The sequence below is a fragment of the Lipotes vexillifer genome, unplaced genomic scaffold, assembly GCF_000442215.2.
Source record: "Lipotes vexillifer unplaced genomic scaffold, Lipotes_vexillifer_v1.1 scaffold1383, whole genome shotgun sequence".
NCBI classification, from domain to species: domain Eukaryota; kingdom Metazoa; phylum Chordata; class Mammalia; order Artiodactyla; family Lipotidae; genus Lipotes; species Lipotes vexillifer.
In genome coordinates, this window is record NW_006797683.1 from 167,454 (window position 1) to 193,463 (window position 26,010).

The following is a 26,010-nucleotide window of genomic DNA, read 5'->3' on the forward strand; positions in this document are numbered from 1 at the left end:
GGGGGGGGGGGGCGGGGAGCACCGACTTATGGCTGCAGGACCGCCCAGGAATATTAATTGGCATGAGCTCTCCTGGAGATCCCCATCGTGGCACCAAGACCCAGCCCTACCTAACAGTCTGCAAGCTCCAGTGCTAGAACTACTCAGGCCAAACAACCAGCAAGACAGGAATACAGCCCCCCCATCAGCAGGCAGGCTGTCTAAAGTCGTACTAAGCCCCTGGACAAGGACCTGCCCACCAGAGGGACAAGACCCAGCTCCACCCACCAGAGAACAGGCACCAGCCCCTTCCATCAGGAAGCCTACACAAGCCCCTGGACCAACCTCCACCACCAGGGGGCAGACACCAGAAGCAAGAGAACTACGAACCTGCAGCCTGTAGAAAGGAGACTTCGAACACAGTAAGTTAGATAAAATGAGATGACAGAGAAATACATTGCAGATGAAGAAGTAAGGTAAAAGCCTCTCCTAAATGAAGAGGAAATAGGCATCTAGCAGAAGAAGAATTCAGAATAATGATAGTAAAGATGATCCAAAATCTCGGAAAAAGAATGGCGGTACGGGTCAAGAAGATACAAGAAATGCTTAACAAGGACCTAGAAGAACTAAAGAACAAACAAATAGTGGTGAACAATACAATAACTGAAATGAAAAATACACTAGAAGGAATCAATAACAAAATTACTGAGGCAGAAGTACAGATAAGTGAGCTGGAAGATAGAATGGTGGAAATCACTGCCACAGAACAGAATAAAGAAAAAACAATGAAAAGAAATAAGGACAGTCTCAGAGACCTCTGGGGCAACATTAATTGCATGAATGTTCGAATTATAGGGGTCCCAGAAGAAGAGGAGAAAGAGAAAGGGACTGACAAAATATTTGAAGAGATTACAGTTGAAAACTTCCCTAACATGGGAAAGGAAATAGTCACCCAAGTCCAGGAAGTGCAGAGTCCCACACAGGATAAACCCAAGGAGAAACACGTCAAGACACATATTAATCAAACTAACAAAAATTAAATACAAAGAAAAAAATATTAAAAGCAGCAAGGGAAAAGCAACAGATAGCACACAAGGGAATCCCCAGAAGGTTATCAGCTGATTTTTCAGCTGATAACCTGCAGGCCAAAAGGGAGTGGCATGATATCTTTAAAGTGATGAAAGGGAAAAACCTTACAACCAAGAATACTCTATGTAGCAAGGCTCTCATTAGATTTGATGGAGAAATCAAAAGCTTTACAGACAAGCAAAAGCTAAGAGAATTCAGCACCATCAAACCAGCTTTACAACAAATGCTAAAGGAACTTCTCTAAGTGGGAACACAAGAGAAGAGAACAAAAGAGGAAGGGAAGAAAAGAGACCTACAAAAACAAACACAAAACAATTAAGAAAATGGCAATAAAAACATACATATTGATAATTACCTTAACTGTAAACGAATTAAATGCTACAACCAAAAGACACAGACTGGATGAATAAATACAAAGACAAGACCCATATATACACTGTCTGCCAGAGAGTCATTTCAGACCTAGGGACACACACGGACTGAAAGTGAGGGGCAAATGGAAATAAAAAGAAAGCTGGAGTAGCAGTACACATATCAGACAAAATAGACTTTAAAATAAAGACTGTTACAAGAGACAAGGAAGGACACTACATAATGATCAAGGTATCAATTGAAGAAGATGTAACAGTTGTAAATACAGATGCACCTAACATGCACCTCAATATATAAGGCAAATGTTAAGCCATAAAAGGGAAAATTGACAGTAACACAATAATTATGGGGGACTTTAACATCGCACTTACACCGAAGGATAGATCATCCAGACAGAATATTAATAAGAAAACACAAGCCTTAAATGAAACAGTAGTTCAGAGAGATTAACTGATATTTACAGGACATTCCATCTGAAAGCAGCAGTATACACTTTCTTCTCAAGTGCACACGGAACATTCTCCAGGATAAATCAGATCTTGAGTCACAAATCAAGCCTTGGTAAATTTAAGAAAATTGAAATCATATCAAGTATGCTTCCTGACCACAATGCTATGAGATTAGAGATTAAATACAGGAAAAGAAATTATAAAAACCACAAACACATGGAGGCTAAACAATGTTACTAAGCAATCGATGGACCACTGAAGAAATCAAAGAGGAAATCTAAAAATACCTAGAGACAACAAAAACACGACCATCCAAAACCTACGGAATGCAGCAAAAGCACTTCTAAGAAGGAAGTTTACAGCAATACAATCTCACCTCAAGAAACAAGAAAAATCTCAAATAAACAACCTAACCTTACACCTAAAGCAACTAGAGAAAGAAGAAGAAACAAAACCCAAAGTTAGTAGAAGGAAAGAAATCATAAATATCAGAGCAGAAATAAATGAAATAGAGACAAAAAAAAAATAGCAAAGACCAATGAAATTGAAAACTGGTTCTTTGAAAAGATAAGCAAAATTGATAAGCGTTTAGCCAGACTCATAAAGAAAAAGGGGAGAGAACTCAAGTCAATAAAATTAAAAATGAAAAAGGAGAAGTTGTAATGGACACCACAGAATACAAAGGGTCATAAGAGACTACTACAAGCAACTAACCATACTGCAATAAAATGGACAACCTAGAAGAAATGGACAAATTCTTAGAAAGATACAACCTTCCAAGATTGAACCAGGAAGAAATAAAAAATATGAACAGACTAACAAGTACTGAAATTGAAACTGTGATTAAAAATCTTCCAACAGGCCTTCTAAATATGTCCTTCCACTCACTTCCTCCTCTTTTCTCTTGTCTGCCATCCTATGTGTAGTTGGATTTGCTCCTCGCCATGTCTTCTCACAAGACTTTCAGGATCAAGCGATTCCTGGCCAAAAACGAAAGCAGAATCTTCCCATTCCCCAATGTATTTGAATAAAAACTGGTAATAAAATCAGATACAACTCCAAGAGAAGACACTGGAGAAAAACTAAGCTGGGTCTATAAGGAACCACACGTGAAGTGTCACACATTTATGTGATCAAGGTCAATTGCGTCTTAACGTATCAGAACATCACTAGTGTCTGGAACAGCTGCCTGTGTTTGATGGGAAAAATGGAATGGCTCTCTCCTCTTTTCTTGATCTTTCCTCACCACTGCTCACTGTGTAGCTCAGTAATAAATATGCGAAACCTTTTGTTGGGAAAAAAAAATCTTCCGACAAAAAAAAGGCAAGGACCAGATGACTTCACAGGCAAATTCTATCAAACATTTAGAGAAGAGTTAACACCTACCCTTCTTAAACTCTTCCAAAAAATTGCATAGGAAGGAGCACTGCCAAGCTCATTGTACGAGGCCACTATCATCCTGATACCAAAACCAAAGATATCACAAAAAAAGAAAATTACAGACCCATATCACTGATGAACATAGACACAAAAACCCTCAACAAAATACTAGCAAACAGAATCCAACAACACATTAAAAGGATCATACACCATGATCAAGTGGAATTTACCCTAGGGATGCAAGGATTTTTCAATATCTGCAAATCAATCAGTGTGATACACCACATCAACAAATTGAAGAATAAAAACCATATGATCATCTCAATAGATGCAGAAAGAACTTTTGACAAAATTCAACAGTGATTTATGATAAAAAAAAAAAAAAACTCTCCAGAATATGGGGAGAGAGGGGACCTACCTCAACATAATAAAGACCATATATGACAAACCCACAGCAAACATCATTCTCCATGGTGAAAAGCAGAAGGCATTTCCTCTAAGATCAGGAACAAGCCAAGGATGTCCACTCTCACCACTTTTATTCCACATAGTTTTGGAAGTCCTAGCCACAGCAATCAGAGAAGAAAAAGAAATAAAAGGAACACAACTTGGAAAAGAAGTAAAACTCTCACTGTTTGAAGATGACATGATAGTATACATAGAAAACCCTAAAGATGTTACCAGAAAACTACTAGAGCTCATCAATGGATTAGGTAAAGTTGCAGGATACAAAATTAATATAAAGAAATCTGTTGCATACCTCTACACTAACAACGAAAGATCAGAAAGAGAAATCAAGGAAACAGTCCCATTTACTATTGCATCAAAAAGAACAAATTGCCTAGGTATAAACCTACCTAAGAAGGCAAGAGACCTGTACTCCAAAAACTATAAGATACTGATGAAAGAAACAGAATATGACACAAACATATGGAGAGATATACCATGTTCTTGGATTGGAAGAATCAATATTGTGAAAATGACTATACTACCCAAAGCAAGCTACAGGTTCAATGCAATCCCTATCAAATTGCCGATGGCATTTTTCACAGAATTAGAACAAAACATTTTATATTTGTATGGAAACAGGAAAGACCCTGAATGGCCAAAGCAATCTTGAGAAAGAAAAACAAAGCTGGAGGAATCAGGCTCCCTGACTTCAGACTACACTACAAAGCTACAGTCATCAAAACAGTGTGGTACTGGTACAAGAACAGATATATAGATCAATAGAACAGGATAGAAAGTCCAGAAATAAATCCACACACTTATGCTCACCTAATCTACAACAAACGAGGCAAGAATATACAGTGGAGAAAAGACAGTCTCTTCAATAAGTGGTGCTGAGAAAGCTGGACAGCTACATGTAAAAGAATGAAATTAGAACACACCCGAACACCATACACAAAAATAAACTCAAAATGTATTAAAGACCTAAATGTAAGGCCGGATACTATAAAACTTTTGAGAAAAACATAGGGAGAACACTCTCTGACATAAATCACAGCAAGATCTTTTTCAATCCACTTCCTAGAGTAATGGAAATAAAAACAAAAATAAACAAATGGGACCTAATTAAACTTAAAAGCTTTTGCACAGCAAAGGAAATGGTAAACAAAAGTAAAAGACAACCCTCAGAATGGGAGAAAATATTTGCAAATGAAGCCACCAACAAGGGATTAATCTCTAAAATATACAAACAGCTCAGGCAGCTCAATATCAGAAAAAAAAAAAAAAACAACCAAAAAATGGGTGGAAGATCTAAATAGACATTTCTCCAAAGAAGACATACAGATGGTTAAAAAGCACATGGAAAGATGCTCAATATCAGTAATTATCTCCAAAGAAGATATACAGATGGTTAAAAAGCACATGGAAAGATGCTCAATATCAGTAATATACAAATCAAAACTACAATGAGGTATCACCACACACAGGTCAAAATGGCCATCATCAAAAATCTACAAACAGTAAGTGCTGGAGAGGGTTTGGAGAAAAGGGAACCCTCCTACACTGTTGGTGGGAATGAAAACTGGTACAGCCACTATGGAGAACAGTATGGAGGTTCCTAAAAAACTGAAAATAGAGCTACCATATGATCCAGCAATACCAGTCCTGGGCATACATCTGCAGAAAACCATAATTCAAAAGATACATGCACCCCAATGTTCACTGCAGCATACTATTCACAATAGCAAGGACATGGAAGCAACCTAAATGTCCATCAACAGACGAATGGATAAAGAAGATGTGGTACATATATACAACGGAATATTACTCAGCCATAAAAAAGAACAAAATAATGTCATTTCCAGCAACAAAGATGGACCTAGAAATTGTCATACTGAGTGAAGTGGGTCAGACACAGAAAGACAAATGTCATATGATATCACATATATGGAATCTAAGAAGAGGTTACAAATGAATTTATCTACAAAACAGAAATAGTTACAGATGTAGAAAATAAACTTATGGTTTCCAGGGGGTAAGGGGCAGGGGAGGGATAAACTGGAAGATTGGGATAGACATATACACACTACTATATATAAAGTAGATAACTAATAAGGACCTACTGAAAAGCACAAGGAACTCTACTCCATACTCTGTAATAGCACATATGGGAAAAGAATCTAAAAAAGAGTAGATATACATGTACATATAACAGATTCACTCTGTGGTACATGTGAAACTAACAGAATGCTGTAAATCAACTACACTCCAATAAAAATTTTTGAAAAGTTTAAACAAATAAATAAAAATTAAAAAGTAAAAGTTAAATCAAAACCTCAGAGAAAAACAGGAAAATATGTGGATGACTTTGGAGTAGGCAAATACTTCTTAGAAAAACTATAGAAAAAATTTGATGAACTAAACTTCTTCAAAATTAAAGTTTTCTTATCAAAAATCACCATTAAAAATGTACATGGGAAACTGCATATTGGGAAAAAAATACAATACTTATATCTTAAAATGCATTTGAATATAGAATGTATAAATAACACATATAAATAATAAAAAGGCAAAAACCCAATTAAAAATGGGCAAAGATGTGAACGAACACTACAAACGGAAAATATATATATTCCATATATCATATATGTAGTCAATAAGCACCAAATAATGTACTCCACATCTTTGATATCAATCATGATAGAAATGCAAATTAAAGCCAGAATCAACTACCATTTTACAACCAATACAATGACTAAAATTAAAAAGACTCACAACATCAAATGTCACCAAGAACATGGAGCAACTGAAGTTCTCATGTTGCTGGTAGAGATAAGAAGGAGTATAATGACTTTAGAAAACAGTGAGCAGGTTTCTCATAAAATTAAGCATACAGCTACTCTTAAGACAGCAGTTCCACTCCAAAATCTTTACTCAGGAGAAACAAAAACATATACTTACAAAAAGACTTATATATGAAGCCTCATAACACCTCTATTCATAATAGAAAAAAAACCTAGAAACAATCCAAATGTCCATACATATGAGAATGTAAAAACTATCTGTAGAATACTCATATGATGAAATATTTCATTTATATGAAGTTCAAGAACAGGTAAAATTAACATATGATAATAGGAAAGATAACCGTTATTACCTTAAAGGAACTGACTGAAAAGAGATAGAAAGGAACTTACTGAGCTGATGAAAATTTTCTACTCTATAATTGAAGTGAGGATTACATCAAAATAAACCCTTCAGATCTATGAAGTTCACTTTATATAATTATATCCCAATTTTTAAAAGTTCATGGTTAATGCTGCTAGTAGAATATGATATCTGAAAGGTAAATCCATATCCACATTATGTCTCTATTCCAATGAAAGGAAAATGCTGCCCTTTATAAGTTGGGAGAGATCTAATGTCATCAAGTTGGCACAGTGGCTGGCCAGTCTTTCACAGAATTGTGCTATATCAGAATCTGAATTTTGGCCCATTGCTGTTGACTTAGCCCATGGTTGTTAACCAAGCAACAAAAGTAATCAGATCATCTTGCTGAGAGAAATTCTATTTTTGAACCCACACATTGTCTCCATCCCTGCAGCCATAAACTCTTTGTACATGGATTCGCTATGAAAGTACTCGGGTACCTGGGAAAAAATGCTAGCATTCACGGGACAGATAATGTTATTTATCTGATTATACATAGCCTCCTCTATGTGGCATGCCCTGTGTTGAACTTTACATGCAACACAAATATCTTCACTTTCCATGCTCTACCTGACAGGCACAACCACATACACCTTCTCCAGAACTTCCTGTTATCAATTTTTTAATATTATTTTTTCAAGTCCTAATTAATTGCACATGATTAGTCACTGTCAAATATCAATACTGCCTCTGAATTTCTCTCTTTTGGACAAAGTAGGAAACCACATACACTGCTAGAATTCTACACAATAAGAGAATTTTCCTACATCATTTTTCAAAAACACCTCTGAGAGAGGTTATAATTATGCAGAGGGAATCCACTTCCAAATGGTGTCAAATACTGAGCAGACTCATCTGCACCAGGCCTTAATTTTTTCTTCATCCAGCAACGAGTTATAGTAAACTTCCAATAAAGCCATACAAATGCATTGAGAAAGGATTAGCAGATGGCTTAGGACTTTTAGCCACCTGCTCATACAACTTACTTAGATCTTCCTCTTTGATGCTTTGCACATCTTGGTATTTCACATAGCATTGTTTTCATGATGGGAAGCTCAGGTTTCATAATTTGGGGAGAACTGAGATTCATCTGCCTTCCTTAAATATGATGAACTTTCTCCAGGTTGCCACACTCTCCACAATTCCATAATGACTCCTTGACACAAAGTTTGGAATCAGATTCCCTTTACCATCATGCTTGCACTATGTTTTTGTTTGTTTGTTTTACAATAAATATTTTTCATAACTCATGTCTTGATCTAAAATGTTCTTACACTCCACTTCTTGCTATAAGAAATGAGCTCCCATCATAAAGACTGAAAAATGCCAGATATTACCTTTCTAAACCTCCTTTGCACCTAGATCCTGGGCATGTGGCCCAATCATGGTGAGTGGTCCTGAGTGAAATTATGCTAAGGACTTCTGGAAAAGATTTTTCTTTCTTGTAAAAGAAATAAGTGGAACTATATAAGCCCCCTTTCCCTATCTTTGAACAAAGAAACTACCAGGTCATCACAAAGGGGAAAGTCAAGGGAATGATGGGGAAATCATCAAGTCCAGAAACTTGACAATGATGGAATTCAATGATCAAATTCTAAAAGCATCTCTTGTCTTTTTTTAATACACATGCAAAATAAATCCCTAATATTTAATCCCTTTTCTTCAGGCAGTCTATTAATGTGGAAAAAAGATTGCTAACTAATACAACATTCAAATCCTCACTTTGGAGACAGACAAACGAGCTGCTTGCAAAAGCAAACTACAGTGGTAAAAGATCCTTTCACTGTTCATTTATTCACTTATTGATCAACTATATTGTGCCATGTATTAATCTATGTGCTGGAATTACAGCAATGGACATAAAATTCAGAAGTTAGCTTGGAAGCACTGAGCAAAAATAGGCACTGATTATTGATGGAATTTAGTAATGAGATACCTAGTAGATGTAAGAACAAGAACCATCTAAAAATGAAGACAGATTAGTAATCAAGCACTAATTATAGATCATCTGCCAAGACAAAAATAGATGTAAAAATCCTTAAAAAAAATACTAGCAAACTGACTCCAAAAATGCATTAAAAGGATCACACACGATGATCAAGTGGGATTTAGCCCAGGGATGCAAGGATTTTTCAATATCCGCAATTCAATCAATGTTAGTTAGTTTTTCAACTAACAAGTTGAAAAATAAAAACCATATGATCATCTCAATAGATGCAGAAAAAGCTTTTAATAAAACTGAATATCGATTTATGATAAAAACTCTTCAGAAAGTAGGCACAGATTGAACACACCTCAACATAATAAAGGCCACATATGACAAACACATAGCTAACATCATACTCAACAGTGAAAAGCTGAAAGCATTCCATCTAAGATCAGAAATAAGACAAGGATGCCCACTCTCACCACTTATATTCAACATAGTTTTGGAAGTCTTAACCACAGCAATCAGACAAGAAAAAGAAATAAAAGGAATCCAAATTGGAAAAGTAAAACTGTCACTGTTTGCAGATGACATGATATGACACATAGAAAATCCTAAAGAGACTACCAAGAAACTCCTAGAGTTCATCATTGAATTTGGTAAAGTTGCTGGATACAAAATTAATATACAGAAATCTGTTGCATTTATATATACTAACAACAAACTATCAGAAAGAGAAATTAAGAAATCAATCCCATTTCCCATCACATCAAAAGAAAAAAATAAAAAGAACCTAGGAATAAACCTACCTAAGGAGGCAAAAGACCTGCATTCAGAAAACTATAAGATGCTGACGAAAGAAATTGAAGATGACACAAACAGATGGAATGATATACCATGTTCTTGGATTGGAAGAATCAATACTGTTAAAATGACCATTCTACCTAAGGCAATCTACAGATTCAATGCAATCCCTATCAAAATACCAATGGCATTTTTTACAGAACTAGAACAAAATTTTTTAAAATTTGTATGGAAACAGAAAAGACCCAGAACAGCCTCAACAATCTTGAGAAAGAAGAACACAGATGAAGGAATCCAGCTCCCTGGCTTCAGACTATACTACAAAGCTACAGTAATCAAAATAGTATGGTACTGGCACAAAAACAGAAATATACATCACTGGAACAGGACAGAGAGCTCAGAAATAAACTTATGCATCTATGGTCAATTAATCTACAACAAAGGAGGCAAGAGAAAACACAGTCTCTTCAATAAGTGGTGCTTACTGAAAAACTTGACAGCTACATGTAAAAGAATAAAATTAGAACATTCTCTAACACCATATACAAAAATATACTCAAAATAGATTAAAGACCAAAATGTAAGACCAGATACTATAAAACTCCTAGAGGAAAACATAGGTGCAACATTCTTTGACATAAATCAAAGCAATATCTTTTCAGATCCGTCTCCTAGAGTAATGGGAAAAAAACAAAAATCAACAAATGGGACCTAATTAAACTTAAAAGCTTTTGCACAGCATAGGAAACCATAAACAAAATGAAAAGACAACCAACATAATGGGAGAAAATGTTTGCAAATGATGCCACAGACAAGGGCTTAATTTCCAAAATACACAAACAGCTCATACATCTTAATATTAAAAAAAGAAAACAACCCAATTAAAATATGGGCAGGGCTTCCCTGGTGGCGCAGAGGTTGAGGGTCCGCCTGCCAATGCAGGGGACACGGGTTCGTGTCCCGGTCCGGGAAGATCCTACATGCCGCGGAGCAGCTGGGTCCGTGGGCCATGGCCGCTGAGCCTGCGCATCCAGAGCCTGTGCTCTGCAACGGGAAAGGGCACGGCAGTGAGAGGCCCGCATACCGCAAAAAAATATATAAATAAAATAAAATAAATAAATAAATTAAAAATGGGCAGAAGTCCTAAATAGACATTTCTCAAAAGAAGACATACAGATGGCCAACAGCCACATGAAAGGCTGCTCCACATCGCTAAATATTAGAGAAATGCAAATCAAAAGTACAATGGGGTATCACCTCACACCAGTCAGAATGGCCATCCTTAAAAAGTCTTCAAATAATAAATGCTGGAGAGGGTGTGGAGAAAAGAGAACCCTCCTACACTCTTAGTAGGAATGTAAATTGGTGCAGCTACTACGGAGAACAGTATGGAGCCTCCATACAAAAGTAAAAATAGAATGACCATATGATCCTGCAATCCCACCCCTGGGCATATATCTGGAGAAAACCATAATTCAAAATGCATCCTCATGTTCATATGCACCCTAATGTTCACAGCAGCACTATTTATAATAGCCAAGACATGGAAGCAACCCCTAAATGTCCATCGACAGATGAATAGATAAAGAAGATGTGACATAGACACACACACACACACACACACACACACACACAAAATGGAATATTCCTCAGCCATAAAAAAATGAAATAATGCTATTGGCAGCAACATGGGTGGACCTAGAGATTATCATATTAAGTGAAGTAAATCAGACAAAGACAAATATCACATGATATCACTTATATGTGGAATCTAAAAAAAGGATACAAATGAACTTATTTACAAAAAGAAATAGACTCAAAGACATAGAAAACAAACTTATGGTTACCAAAGGGAATAGTGAGCAGGGGGAGATGAAGTAGGATTTGGGGATTAACAAATACACACTACTATAAGTAAAACAGGTAAATGACAAGAATCTACTGTATAGCACAGGGAACTATATTCAATAACTTGTAATAACCTATAATGGAAAAGAATCTGAAAAAGAATATGTATTTATCACTGAATCACTTTGCTGTGCACTTGAAACTAACACAATATTGTAAATTAACTATACCTCAATTTATGAAAAGGAAATAATGGCTGAGAACATCTCACATCTGTGGAGAGATCTGTATATTCAAGTTCATGAAGTTCATAGAGTGCCCAAAATTTCATCCCAAAATGAGCTTCTCCAAGGCACACTATAACAAAACTATCAAAAATCAAAGACAAAGAGAATTTTTAAGCAGCAGGAGAAAAATTTTGTCTCATAAAAGAGAACACCCATAGGCTATTAGCAGATTTCTCAGCAGAGACCTTGCAGGCCAGCAAAGAACAGGATGATATATTCGAAGTTCTGGAAGAAAGAAACTGCCAACCAAGAACACTTTACCCAGCAAAGTTGTCCCTCAGAAATTATGGTAAGATAAAGACTTTCTCTAATACATAAAACCTAAGGGAATTGATCACCACTAAACCTGCCTTACAAGAAATGCTGAAAGGAGTTCATCAGGCTGAAATGAAAGGAGCTAATCAGTAACATGAAAACAAAACTATACAACACAGTGCTAAAGGCCAACGATATGGTCAAATTCATAATACTCTAAACCTGTGATATGGTGGCATATTAACTATAGTATATATAACTCTAGTATAAGGTTAAAGGACAGAAGTGTTAAAAATAGCAATATCGGGCTTCCCTGGTGGCGCAGTGCTTGAGAGTCCGCCTGCCAATGCAGGAGACGCGGGTTCGTGCCCCGTTTCGGGAGGATCCCACATGCCGCGGAGCGGCTGGGCCCGTGAGCCATGGCCACTGAGCCTGAGCGTCCGGAGCCTGTGCTCCGCAAATGGGAGAGGCCACAACAGTGAGAGGCCCGCATAACGCAAGAAAAAAAAAAAAAAAAAAAATAGCAATATCTACAATAATTTCTTAATGAACACAGACTGCAAAACATGTAAATTGTGACATAAAAAACATAAAAGGAGGTGAGAAAAGGAGTACAGTTTTGCTTGTGATCAAAGTTAAATTATTAACAGCGTAAAATAAACTGTTACATATATAAGATGTTTTACGTAAGTCTCATGGTAACCATAAACAAAAACCTAACATACATACAGAATATTCCACTCAACCACAGCTTAACACACATTCTTCTCAAGCACACATGGAACATTCTCCAGGGTAAATCTTGCGATACAACCTAAAACAAGTCCTAGTAAATTTAAGAAGATTGAAGTCATAGAAAATATCTTTTCCAAAAACAATGGTAAGAAACTGCAAATTAATAACAGTTGGTGAACTTACCAATATATGGAAATGTTTACATTAAAATAACACAAAGGATTGTTATAGACTACTATGAACAATTATACACCAACAAATTAGATAACCTAGAAAAAAATGAATAAAATCCCCAAAACATACAACTGACCAAGACTAAATCTTGAAGAAATAGAAAATCAGAACAGACTAATTAGTAGTAAGGAGAATGAATCAGTAATCAAAAACCTCTCAATACAAAAAAGCCCAAGTCAGATGATTTTCCTGGTGAACTATACCAAACATTTAAAGAATTAATGCCAATCCTTCTCAAACTCTTCCAAAAAACTGAAGAAAATGGAACACTTCCAATACCATCCTACAAGGCCAGCTCTACCCAAATACCAAAGCCACATAAGAACATACAAGAAAACTACAGAGCAATATCCTTGATGAATACAGATACAAAAATTCTCAACAAAATATTAACAAACCAAATACAACAGAACATAAAAAGGATCAAACATCATGGGGTAAAACAGCATTTATCCCTGAATGCAAGGATGATTCAATATATGCAAATCAATAAATGTGATATACCACAGTAACAGAATGAAAGATAAAAAAATTATATGATCCTCTCAATAGATGCACAAAAGGCATTTGACAAAATACAACATCCTTTCATGACAGAACTGATCAACAAACTAAGTGTAGAAGAAACAGACATTAACACAATAAAGGCCATATAATAATAAACCCACGGCCAACATCATACTCAATGGTAAAAAGTTAAAAGCTTTTCTTCTAACACTGGGAAAAACCTAAGGGTGCTCATTCTCACCACTCCTATTCAACTAGTACTGAAATTTGTAGCAAGAGTAGTTAGGGAAGAAAAAGAAATAAAAGGCATCCAAATTGGAAAAGAAGAAGTAAAGTTGTCTTTGTTTACAGACAATATAATCTCATATAGAAAAAATCCTGAATGTTCCACCAAAACGCTGTCAGAACTAATCAACAAATTCAGTGAAGTTGCATGATAGAAAATCAACATATGGAAATCAGTTGAATTTCTGTACACTAACAACAAAACAACTGAAAACTTAAAAAAATACCATTCCCAATAGCATCAAAATCAATACAATATTTTGGAATAAATTAACGAAGTAAGAGATGTATAGCCTGAAAACTACAACTTTCATGAAAGAACTCTGAGAAGACAAAAACAAAAGCAACGATATTCTGTGTTCATGGATCAAAAGAATTAATATCATTAAAATGTCCATATCACCTAATGCCATGTTGGCAATCCCTAACAAAAATTTCAAAGGTATTTTTCATAGAAATATAAAAAAACAATTTGAAAATTTGTATGGAACCACAAGAGACCCTGAATAGCCAAAGCAATCTTGAGAAAGAACAAAGCTAGAGGTACATCCTTCCTTATTACAATTATATAACAAAGCTATAGTAATTAAAACAGTATGGTACTGGCATAAGAAGAGACACATAGACAACAGAACAAGATTGAGAGCCCAGAAACAAACCCCCACATATATGTCAAACTAATATTTGACAAGGGAGCCAAGAATACTCAATGGGGAAAGGAGAATCTCTTCAATAAATAGTTTTGGGGAAACTGGACAGCCACATGCAAAAGAATGAAATCGGACCCCTACCTTACACAGCTCAAAAAAAATGAACTCATAAGACTTAGATGTAAATTAGAAACCATAAAACACCCAGAAGAAGACACGGGAAAATCCCCTTAACACTGGTCCTGGTAACAACTTTTGGGATATGACACCAAGAGCACTAGCAATAAAGGCAAAAAAATAAAAACTGGGTCTTCACCAAGCTAAGAAGGTTTTGCACAGCAAAAGAAACAATCAAAAAAAAAAAAAAAAGAAAAGAAAAGGTAACCTATGGAATGGGAGAAAATATTTTTAAATTATATATCTGATTAAAACCATCTCCAAAATATATAAAGAAGTGGAAGTCAATATCAAAAAAAAAATTGAATTGTAAAATGGGCAAAGTAACTGAATAGACTATTTTCAAAGAGGACATACAAATGGCCAACAGGTACATGACAAGATGTTCAACATCACTAATCATTAGGGAAACGCAAGTCAAAACCAGAATGTGATATTACCTCACACCTGTTAGAATGGCTTTCATCAAAAAGTCAAGAGATAACAAATGTTGGTGAGGATGTGGGGGAAATAGAACATTTGTGGACTGTTGGTGGGAATGTAAATTGGTGCAGCCACTATGAATAACAGTATGGAAATTACTCAGAAAGTTAAAAATAGAACTAGCCTATAATCCTGCAATTCCACTTTCAGTCCACTTCATATCCAAAGGAAATGAAAACAGGATCTCAAAGAGATATCTGTACACCCATGTTCACTGCAGCATTATTCACAATAGGCAAGATACGGAAACAATCTAAAACTCTGCTGGATTGTAGGGGTTCAGAACAAGCCTCCCCATGATGCACCACTTTGGCATGTGGATTATTTTGAACTAAAGGCAACTGAGACCCTGCAGGCTCAAGAGAAACTACTACCCTTCCCTTAGCTACCTAGAATAATTTAAATTAGGGATTTTTCCCAGAAAAAGAGTTATTATCAGAGATAAATTCTATCTCAGGGCTTCCCTGATGGCGCAGTGGTTAAGAATCCACCTGCCAATGCAGGGGACACAGGTTTGATCCCTGGTCCAGGAAGATCCCACATGCCACGGAGCAACTAAGCCCGTGAGCCACAATTACTGAGCCTGTGCTCTAGAGCACGTGAGCCACAACTACTGAAGCCCGCGCAACTAGAGCCCATGCTCTGCAACAAGAGAAGGCACTGCAATGAGAAGCCCATGCACCACAACGAAGAGTAGTCCCAGCTCTCCACAACTAGAGAAAGCCCGCTCACGCAGCAATGAAGACCCAACGCAGCCAAAAATTAATTTTTAAAAATATTTTTTAAAAAATTTGATTGTATTTTATAAAAAAAAAATTCTATCTAACTGGCCCTATCTATATGACAGGGCAAATATCTAATTACCAAACACCTGCTCTTCATTTTGTCCTGTGAACGACCCTGCTGTCCTTGAAAGTCCCAGGCCCCTATCCCATTCCTTACCTCAGGATGTCATATGCAACTCATTTTACTTTTCTGTCTCTGAACCTCTTATGTATATGGGATCTCTGACCCTCTCATGTATATGGAGTTCTCATATGTATGAATTAAAATTTTATTTCTCCAGTTAAGCCATCTTACGTCATTTTAATTATTTGACCTGGCGAAAGAACCAGAGAAGGTAAGAGGGATGGGAAACTTTCTCCTTCCTGATAGGATGAATGGGCAAAGGAAATATGAGATATGAATATTATTCAGTCATGAGAAAGAAGGAAATCCTTCCATTTGCAACAACATGGATAAAGCTTGTAGGCATTATACTAAGTGAAATAAGTCAGACAGGGAAAGACAATATGATATCACTTATATGTGGAATCTAATTGAACTCAGAGAAACAAAGAGTAGAGCAACAGTTAGCACAGGCTGCAAGGCGGGAAGAATGGAGATGTTCATCAAAGTTTACAAACTCCCAGTTATAAGATGAATAAGTTCTTGGAATCTAATGCACAGCATGATGTTTATACTTAATAATACCGTATTATATACTTGGAAGTTGCTAAGAGAGTAGATCTTAAATGTTCTCACCATGAAAAAGAAATGGTAATTATGTGACATAACGGAAGTTTAGCTAACACTATGGAGGTAACGATTCTGAAATATATAAAAGTACCAAATCAGTATGTTGTACAACTAAAACTTACACAATGTTATATGCCAATTGTATCTCAATAAAGCAGGTGGTTGAGGAGACTTAAACTCACCTGAAACTACAAATCTACTAGAAGAAAACATAGGGAGAAAGCTCTTGGACACTAAACTGGAAAAAAATAGATAAGTGGGACTGCATAAAACTAAAAAATTTCTCAGCAAAGGAAACAATCAACAAAGCAAAAATGAAACCTACCGAATGGGAGAAAATATTAGTAAACCATATATCTGATAAGGGATTAATCTCCAAAATATATGTTACTCATATAGCTCAATAAAAAAGACAAATAATGAGATCTAAAAATAGCACAGGAGGGGCTTCCCTGGTGGTGCAGGGGTTGAGAGTCCGCCTGCCGATGCAGGGGACATGGGTTCGTGCCCCGGTCCAGGAAGATCCCACGTGCCGTGGAGCGGCTAGGCCCGTGAGCCATGGCCGCTAAGCCTGTGCGTCCAGAGCCTATGCTCCACAACGGGAGAGGCCACAGCGGTGAGAGGCCCGCGTACCGCAAAAATAAATAAATAAATAAATAAATAAAAATAAAAATAGCAGAGGACCTAAATGGACATTTCTTGAAATAAAAGACATACAAATGACCATCAGATATGTGAAAAGGAGCTCAACATCACTAATCATCAGGGAAATGAAAATCAAAACCACAACTCACAGCTTTTAGGATAGCTGTTATCAAAAAGAAAAAGATAATAAGTATTAACAAGGATGTGGAGAAAAGGAAACTTTTATACACTGTTGGTGGGAATGAAAATTGGTACAGCCATTATGGAAAACAATAGACAGACTTCTCAAAAATTTAAATGCACTACCCTATGATCCAGTAAGCCAATTCCTAGGTATACATATGCAATGAATATGTTAAGTAGATGACTGTGGCAATTACTTCACAACGTATATGTATATCAAAACATTACGTTGTACACCTTAAACATATTTTTCTCATTTATACCTTAATAAGCTCAAAAAAAATAAAAATAGAGAGTTAAACAGAATAAAGAATTTAAATATACATAATTGTCCATTGTCTTGGTAATGTTAATAAAAATACTGAGCACCAACTACATAGATGTTACAATACAATACCTTTTCCATATATGCTCTCACAACGTGCATCAAGATCTTGGCAGCCTCCATCAAAACAAAAAGCTTTTCCTCCTTTACATTTGTGTCCATTGTGTATAGTTATATCAGCTGGACAGCTTCCTGAGCTTCCATTACAAACCTCAGAAACATCACATTCAGGATGTGCAATGGGCCTACATACAGCACCTGCTTGCATAAACTAATAGAAATTAAAGCATAAAAATTAAAGCATTATATATAAGGTTGTTGTATTCATCAATATTTATTTTAAAATTGCTCTAATTCTATTTATAGTTTGATGATGTACTTATTCATTAATGTCTCTTACTATCTTCTTGTTATAAAGCATTATGATAATCATATTGAAAAAAATTGAACGTTTTCAACCAAAACAGGAGATAAGACATATGTACAAGGAAAAGGATAACACAAATATGATACAATGAGAGCCCAAGTTTTGTTTGTGCTTTGGTAGAAGGGAGGAAAAGTAGCTTTTAGCTTGGGATAATTATTCCTTTGGGGCAAAAATTATGAAATTTAGATAATTTCCAAATAAAATATACTTATTCAAACCATAGTTTTTAAGTATGGAATATCTATAATTCTATGAAAATGTGAAACTAAATAACTGAGAATGAACAGTGGGAAACCAAAGAGCGATTAAAAGAGGCAGGTCAACTACTGAAGTCTTAGAAAAGAAGGAACCCAATTGTAATTTTTCTCCTGAATTATCCTATGGTTAATTAACACTTTCATGTATACTACTCTGAAATTTTATATAAAGAATCTTAATTGGACATTTATCTCATACTTCTTAATTGATGACTTCCAGTTTACACTAAAAAGATTATAGAGGTAAGAATTAAACACGATAAGATTCTAGGAGAAAAATAACAAAACCACATCAGTCAAAGGATAGTGAAGAACACAGAACAGTGGCAGATTGTTCAATAGAGGGGTTCTCATGTGATGAATCTGTCACATATATGTTGGAAGAGCTGAAAAGTAAAACGGGACAGGAATCAACATCTTCACCATATAAGCTAAAATGTGACATTTAAGTCAAATGATCTTTGTATAACAAATTCACAGTTTAAATTTTGTGCTAACATGTAGCATTTGGAAAGTGTTACATCTAGTGAGTTTTATTATTTATGGATTTATGGAAAATTGCTGTATCTTTCAGTTACATACTTACAGATACCCATCACAACCTAAAATATAATTTTTATTCACAAAAATATAAATATTGGGGGCTTCCCTGGTGGCGCAGGGGACACGGGTTCGTGCCCCGGTCCGGGAAGATCCCACATGCTGCGGAGCAGCTAGGCCTGTGAGCCATGGCTGCTGGGCCTGTGCATCCAGAGCCTGTGCTCCGCAACGGGAGAGGCCACAACAGTGAGAGGTACCGAAAAAAAATAAATAAATAAAAATATAAAATAATATATATATATATATATATATATATATATATATATATATTGGATAAAATAAATGAAAACAGTCCCTTTTAATGGTGATCTTCTGTATCAAAAAATTCTGTAATAGCTCTCAGTCAAGACTTAAAAACAATAGCATCGTTAGGGAGAAAAATGGCATTATAAGGAGGCCTCAACATCCAACTATAATTCATAAAATCAGAAACATCACCCTGAATTTAGTACTTTTTTCTTTACATGAAAGGTCATTTATTTTGACTTACAGCTAAGTGTCTGTGTATTCTAAAGTATCCAAGACATAATTCATTATATACTTAGAAGATAGTAATAAACTAAAATCTTACTTGACAGTTGTTGCAGCATAATCCTCTATCACATTGTGTATTTGGTTTCAGCACACAAGTTTGAGGATTACAACAGCTATCAGGTCCACATTGCTATAAAAGAGTGGAAGGCACAAGTAAAAATACATCATGGAAGTAATATAAACTTTGTCAGGAGCTATGCTTATTTTTTTATTTGCGGGGTAAAAATACGCATGCTGTCAACATTTATAGATTTTTGCATCTTTAAACAATTACAATACTAAGGTGCCATTTTTACTTCAGGTCACAACAGAGTAACTGGTACCTTACTAATTCTTATTCAACTAGAAAACTGGGCAAAACATATAAAGCAACTTTTTAAAGAAACTGAATAATAGAACAGAGTATAGAATGGTAGTTACCAGTGCCTGAAAGGTGAGAGGAAAGGGGAGACAATGATCAAAGGGTACAAACTTTCAGGGCTTCCCTGGTGGCTCAGTGGTTGAAAGTCCGCCTGCCGATGCAGGGGATGGGGGTTTGTGCCCCGGTCCAGGAAGATTCCACATGCCATGGAGTGGCTGGGCCCGTGAGCCATGGCCGCTGAGCCTGCGCGTCCGGAGCCTGTGCTCCGCAACGGGAGAGGCCACAACAGTGAGAGGCCGGCATACCACCAAAAAAAAAAAAAAAAAAAAAAAAAAAAGGGTACAAACTTTCATTTATGAGATGAGTTATTTCTCAGGATCTAATGTACAGCTTGATGACTATAGTTAACAATACTGTATTGCATACTTGAAATTTGCTAAGAAGTAGAAGTATTTTCACCAAACCAAAAGAATGATAACTGTGTGAGATGATGTATATGTTAACTGGTTTGATGCAGGAATCATCTCACAATGTGTACATATACGAAAACATCACATTGTATACCTGTACACCTTAAATATATACAGTTTTTATTTGTTAATCATACCTCAGTAAAGCTGGGGGGAAAAAGGGTGGGTAGAGTTTAGACCCACTGCAAAGTTAGAGAGAACAGTCCCCAAGACTCTCCTCATTTCTTTCACCAATCTCAAGTTCAGTGGATTCCCAAAACCACCCTCAGGTTTTATAATTTACTGGAAGAACTCACAGAACTCACTGAAAGCTGTTATACTCACAGTTATGGTTTATTATATGGAAAGGATACAAATTAAAATCAGTCAAGAGAAAAAGCACTGAGGACAGAATCCAGGAGAAGCATTAAACATGGAGCTTCTACTGCCTTTATGCCATGGAATCACAGCCATATTACTCTCCCAGCACTGATATGTGATGCTTCCTAACTCATTCTATGAGGTCAGTATTAGCCTAATATCAAGCCCAGACAAAGTAAAATTACATATCACTAAATCTATAGATCTCATCAATAAATCTACAGATCAATCAATCAATAAATAGATCTCATAGACATAGATGCAAAAATCCTCAACAAAAAATTAGGAAATTGAATCCAACAATGTGCAAAAATAATTATATACTACAACCAAATGGGATTTATCACAAGTATGCAAGGCTGGTTTATTATGCAAACATCCATTAATATAATCCATCATATTGACAGGCTGAAGAACAAAAATCAGTGACCATAAAAATTGCTGTAGAAAAAGCACTTGACAAAATCCAAACTCACTTATACAAAACGTTAGCAAACTAGGAATAGAGGGAACTTCTTCAATTTGGTAACATCTAGAAAAAAACCTGTGGCTAATATCACAGTTATGGTGAGAAACTATAAGCTTTCCTCCTAAAAAAGAAACAAGGCAAGGATGCCCATTCTCACCACTCCCTTCAGCATCTTACTGGAAGTCCTAGCTAATGCAATAAGACTAGAAAATGAAGTGAAAATATACAGGTGGGAAAGAAACAAAAACTATTTTTATCCATAGATTACGTGACTGCCTATGTAAAGAAAATACCAAATAATTAGCCAAAGAACAATAACAATAAAAGCCTCCTGTGACTAATAAACAATTATAGCAAGGTTGCTGGAAATTGTTTTCCTTTATACCAACAATGAAAAATAAAAATTTGAAATAAAAAACACAATACCATTTGCATTAGCACCAAAACAATGAAGTACTTGGGAATAGTCCTAACAAAATTTCAAAGGATCGATATGAGAAAAACTACAAAACTTGATGAAGAAAATCAGAGAAGGTATAAATAAATGGAGAGATAGTCCATGTTCATGGATAGGAAGACTAAACATTGTTAAAATGTCAGTTCTTCACAACTTGATGTAGAGATTCAGTGCAATTACAATAAAAAAAAATCCAGCAATTATTTTGTGGACATAGTCAAACTGATTCTAAAGTTTATATGGAAAGGCAAAAGACTCAGAGCAGACAACCTAATGCTGAGAAAGAGAAGGAAGAAGAAAAAGAAGAGGTGGAAGATGAAGAGGAGGAGGAAGAGGAGGAGGAAAATTGAAGGATCAAAAATACCCAGCTTCAAAACTTAATAAAAACTATAATAGTGGCAGTGTAGTATGCACAAAAGAATAGACAAAGAGCTTAGAACAAAATGGAGACCCCAGAAACAGAACTACATAGAGATAACAAAACCTTTGTTAATGGAGTAAATGCAACTCAATGGAGAATTATCAATAAATGGTGTTGGAACAACTTGGGCATTCACAAGGAAAATAATGACTCTAGACACTGACCCTACACCTTTCTCACACACACACACACAAATAACAACTCAAATGGGTCATAAGCCTAAAACTAAAATCCAAACTATAAAACTTCTAGGGGCTTAGATTACAGGGGTAAATCTCCTCTTAAGTGCTCTTCCATAAATAGGAATAATACCAATATTAAACAAATTCTTTCAGAAAGTAGGGGTAAGGGAGCACGTTCCAACTCATTTTATGAGTCCAGAATTACCCTGACACCAAAACCAGAAGAAAAGATTGCAAGAAAAGATAAAACTACAGACAATTCCCTTGTTAAAATAAGTGCCATAATCCTGAACAAAACATTGGCAAATTTTAAATTTATATATATACATATAAATGTATATATATTAAATAACCCAAGTGAGGCTAATCTCAGGACTGCATGATGGCTGGGTTAGCACTCAAAAACCAATGAATGAAATGTATCATATTAATAATAGAATAAGGGCTTCCCTGGTGGCACAGTGGTTGAGAGTCTGCCTGCCGATGCAGGGAACACGGGTTCATGACCCGGTCTGGGAAGATCCCACATGCCGCTGAGTGGCTGGGCCTGTAAGCCATGGCCGCTAAGCCTGCGCATCCAGAGCCTGTGCTCTGCAATGGGAGAGGCCACAACAGTGAGAGGCCCATGTACCACACACACACACACACAAAATAATAATAATAGAATAAAAACAGAAAATTCATATGATCAGCTCAATAGACACAGAAATATTTGGCAATATTCAACACTAATTCTTCATTAAAAATTCTCAGCTAACTAAGATTATACTTGATGGAAAGAAATTGAAAGCATTTCCCCTAAGATCAAGAACACGGCAATAACGCCCTCTCTCAATGTGCCTATTCAGTTTAGTACTGGAAGACCTAGCTAGAGCAATTGGTCAAGACAAAAAAAAATTAGTCATTCAAATAAAAAGAGAAGAAGTAAAACTGTGGTTATTTGCTGATGATATGATCCTACATACAGAAAATCTCAAAGAACCAGTCAAAAAACTGTTTGAATTTACCAATGATTTCAGTGAAGTGGCAAGATACAAAATCAACATACAGAAATCAATCACATTCCTTTACATTAATAATGAAGCATCTGACAGAGAAATTTAAAAAAAAACACCATCCCATTCACAATAGCATGAAAAACAATAAAATATTTAGGAATAATTTTAACCAAGAAAGTGAAAGATCTGCATAATGAAAACCACAAAACTCTGCTGAAGGAAATCAAAGAAGACATGAAGAAATGGAAAGATACCCCATATTCACGGGTTGGAAGAATTAATATTGTTAAAATGGCTATAGTATCCAAAGTCATCTACAGATTCAACATAATCCCCGTAAAAAATACCAAAGGTATTTCTCACAGTAATAGAGAAAACAATCCTAAAATTTGTGTGGAAACTCAAGACTCCAAATTGTGATTCTGAGAAGAAAAAAAAAAAAACAAAAAACTGGAGGTATCATGCTTCTGAATTTCAAAGTAAACTACAAAGCCATAGTAATAAAAACCATGTGTGTGTGAAAGCACAAAAGATTCCCAACAGCCAAATCAATCTTGAGAAAGAAGAACAAAGCTGAAAGTATCATACTCCTTGATTTCAAATTACAGCTGGTCCTCCATATCTGTGGGTTCTGAATCCATGCATTTGACCAACCTTAGATTGAAAATATTCAGAAAAAAATCCAGAAAGTTCCAAAAAGCAAAACTTAAATTTGCTGCATTCTGGCAACTATTTACATAGCATTTACATTTTATTTACAACTATTTACCTATCATTTACATTGTATTAGGTATTATAAGTAATCTAGAGATGATTTAAAGTATATGGGAGTATGTGGGTAGGTTATATGCCATTTTATAAAAGGGATCTGAACATCCATGGATTTTGGTATACCTTAAGGGTCCTAGAACCAATCCCCTGTAGATATCAAGGGATGACTGTTTCCTACAAAGCAACAGTAATCAAAACGGTATGTTTTGTTTCCTACAAAGCCACAATAAGCAAAACAGGATGGTACTAGCACAAAAACAGACTCACAGATCAATGGACCAGAACTGAGAGCACAAAAGTAAACCCATACATATACAGACAATAAACTTACAATGAAGGAACAAAGAATATCAACAGAGAAAGGAGAGTCTCTTCAACAACTGGTGTTGGGAAAACTGTACAGTCGCATGCAAAAGAAAGAAACTAGACCAATACCTTACACCATACACAAAAATGAACACAAAATGGATTAATCTGAATATAAGACATGAATCCATAAAATTCCTAGAAGGAAACATAAGCAATAATCTCTCTGATATCAGTCTCAGTAAGGTTTTTGTGGAACCCACTCCAAAGGCAAGAGAAACAAAAGCAAAATAAACAAATGGGACTATATCAAGCTAAAATTCTTCTTCACAGCAAAGAAAACCATCTCAAAATGAAAAAGCAACTTACTGAATGAAAATATATTTGCAAATCATATAACTGATAAGGGCTTAATATCCAAAATACATAAAGAGCTTATACAACTCAGTAACAAAGTAATAACAACCTGACTAAAAACCGGGCACAGAAACTGAACAGACATTTTTCCAAAGGAAACATAGATGGCCAACAGGCACATGAAAAGATAATCAACATAACTAATTATTAGGGAAATGCAAATCAAACAACAATGAGATATCACCTCACACCTGTTAGAATAACTATTATCAAAAAGAAAAAGTAACAAACGTTGGAGAGGATATGGAAAAAGGGAACCCTAGTACACTGTTAGTGGAACTGTAAATCAGTACAGCCACTATGAAAAACAATGGTGATTATGCAAAAGATTAAGAATTGCCATACAACCTAGCTATTCCACTTCTGGGTATTTATCCAAAGAATACAAAAACACTAGTTAGAAAAAATATATGCACTCCTATGCTTATTGCAGCATTATTTATAACAGCCAAGATGTGGAAACAACCTAAGTGTCCACTGATGACTTAGTATACATACACAGTGGAATACTTACTCATCCATAAAAATAATGAAATCTTGCCTTTTGCGATATGGATGGACCTTGAAGGTATTATGCTAAGTGAAATAAGTCAAATGAAGAAAGACAGATATATGATTTCATTCATATCTGAAATCTAAAAACAAAACAAATGAACAAACAAAAAACCACACACACACAAAAGCCAACAAAATAAAACCAAAAAACCTCATAGATGCAGAAATCAGATTAGTGGTTACCAGAAGGGAAGGGGGTTAGGAGGTAAGAGAAACAGGTGAAGGGAGTCAACTATATGGTGATGGATGGTAAGTAGACTTGTGGTGCTGATCACTTTGTAGTGTATACAGATGTTGAATTATAGTGCTGTACACATGAAACTTATATAATAAAACAAACAAACAAACACCAGTATGGTACTGGGACAAAAATAGACATGTAAACCAATTAAACAGAATAGAAAGCCCAAAACCAAACCACGGCATATACAGTCAACTAATATTCAACAAGGGAGTCAGGAATAACCAATGAGGAAAAGATACTCTCTTCAACAACTGGGAAAACTAGAGAAACACATGCAAAACAATGACAATGACTCCTATCCCACATTACCCAGAAAAATTAACTCAAAGTGGATCAAAGACTTAAACATAAGATCTGATACCATGAAACTCCGAGAAGAAAATGTAGGG

The 26,010-nt window shown here is 35.7% G+C and overlaps 1 protein-coding gene and 1 pseudogene across 1 annotated transcript in view; one reads left to right on the forward strand and one right to left on the reverse strand.

The window, feature by feature from the left end:
• Window positions 1–26,010, reverse strand: part of ADAM32 (ADAM metallopeptidase domain 32) — a 184,217-nt gene that overhangs the window by 61,843 nt on the left and 96,364 nt on the right. The window contains exons 12-13 of the mRNA XM_007469793.1: window positions 19,648–19,740; window positions 17,865–18,063 (exon numbers count right to left, since the gene is read on the reverse strand). Coding sequence (XP_007469855.1) covers window positions 17,865–18,063; window positions 19,648–19,740 — 292 coding nt within the window. The remainder of the gene's footprint in view (window positions 1–17,864; window positions 18,064–19,647; window positions 19,741–26,010) is intronic.
• LOC103068324 (60S ribosomal protein L39 pseudogene) lies at window positions 2,834–2,988 on the forward strand (annotated as a pseudogene).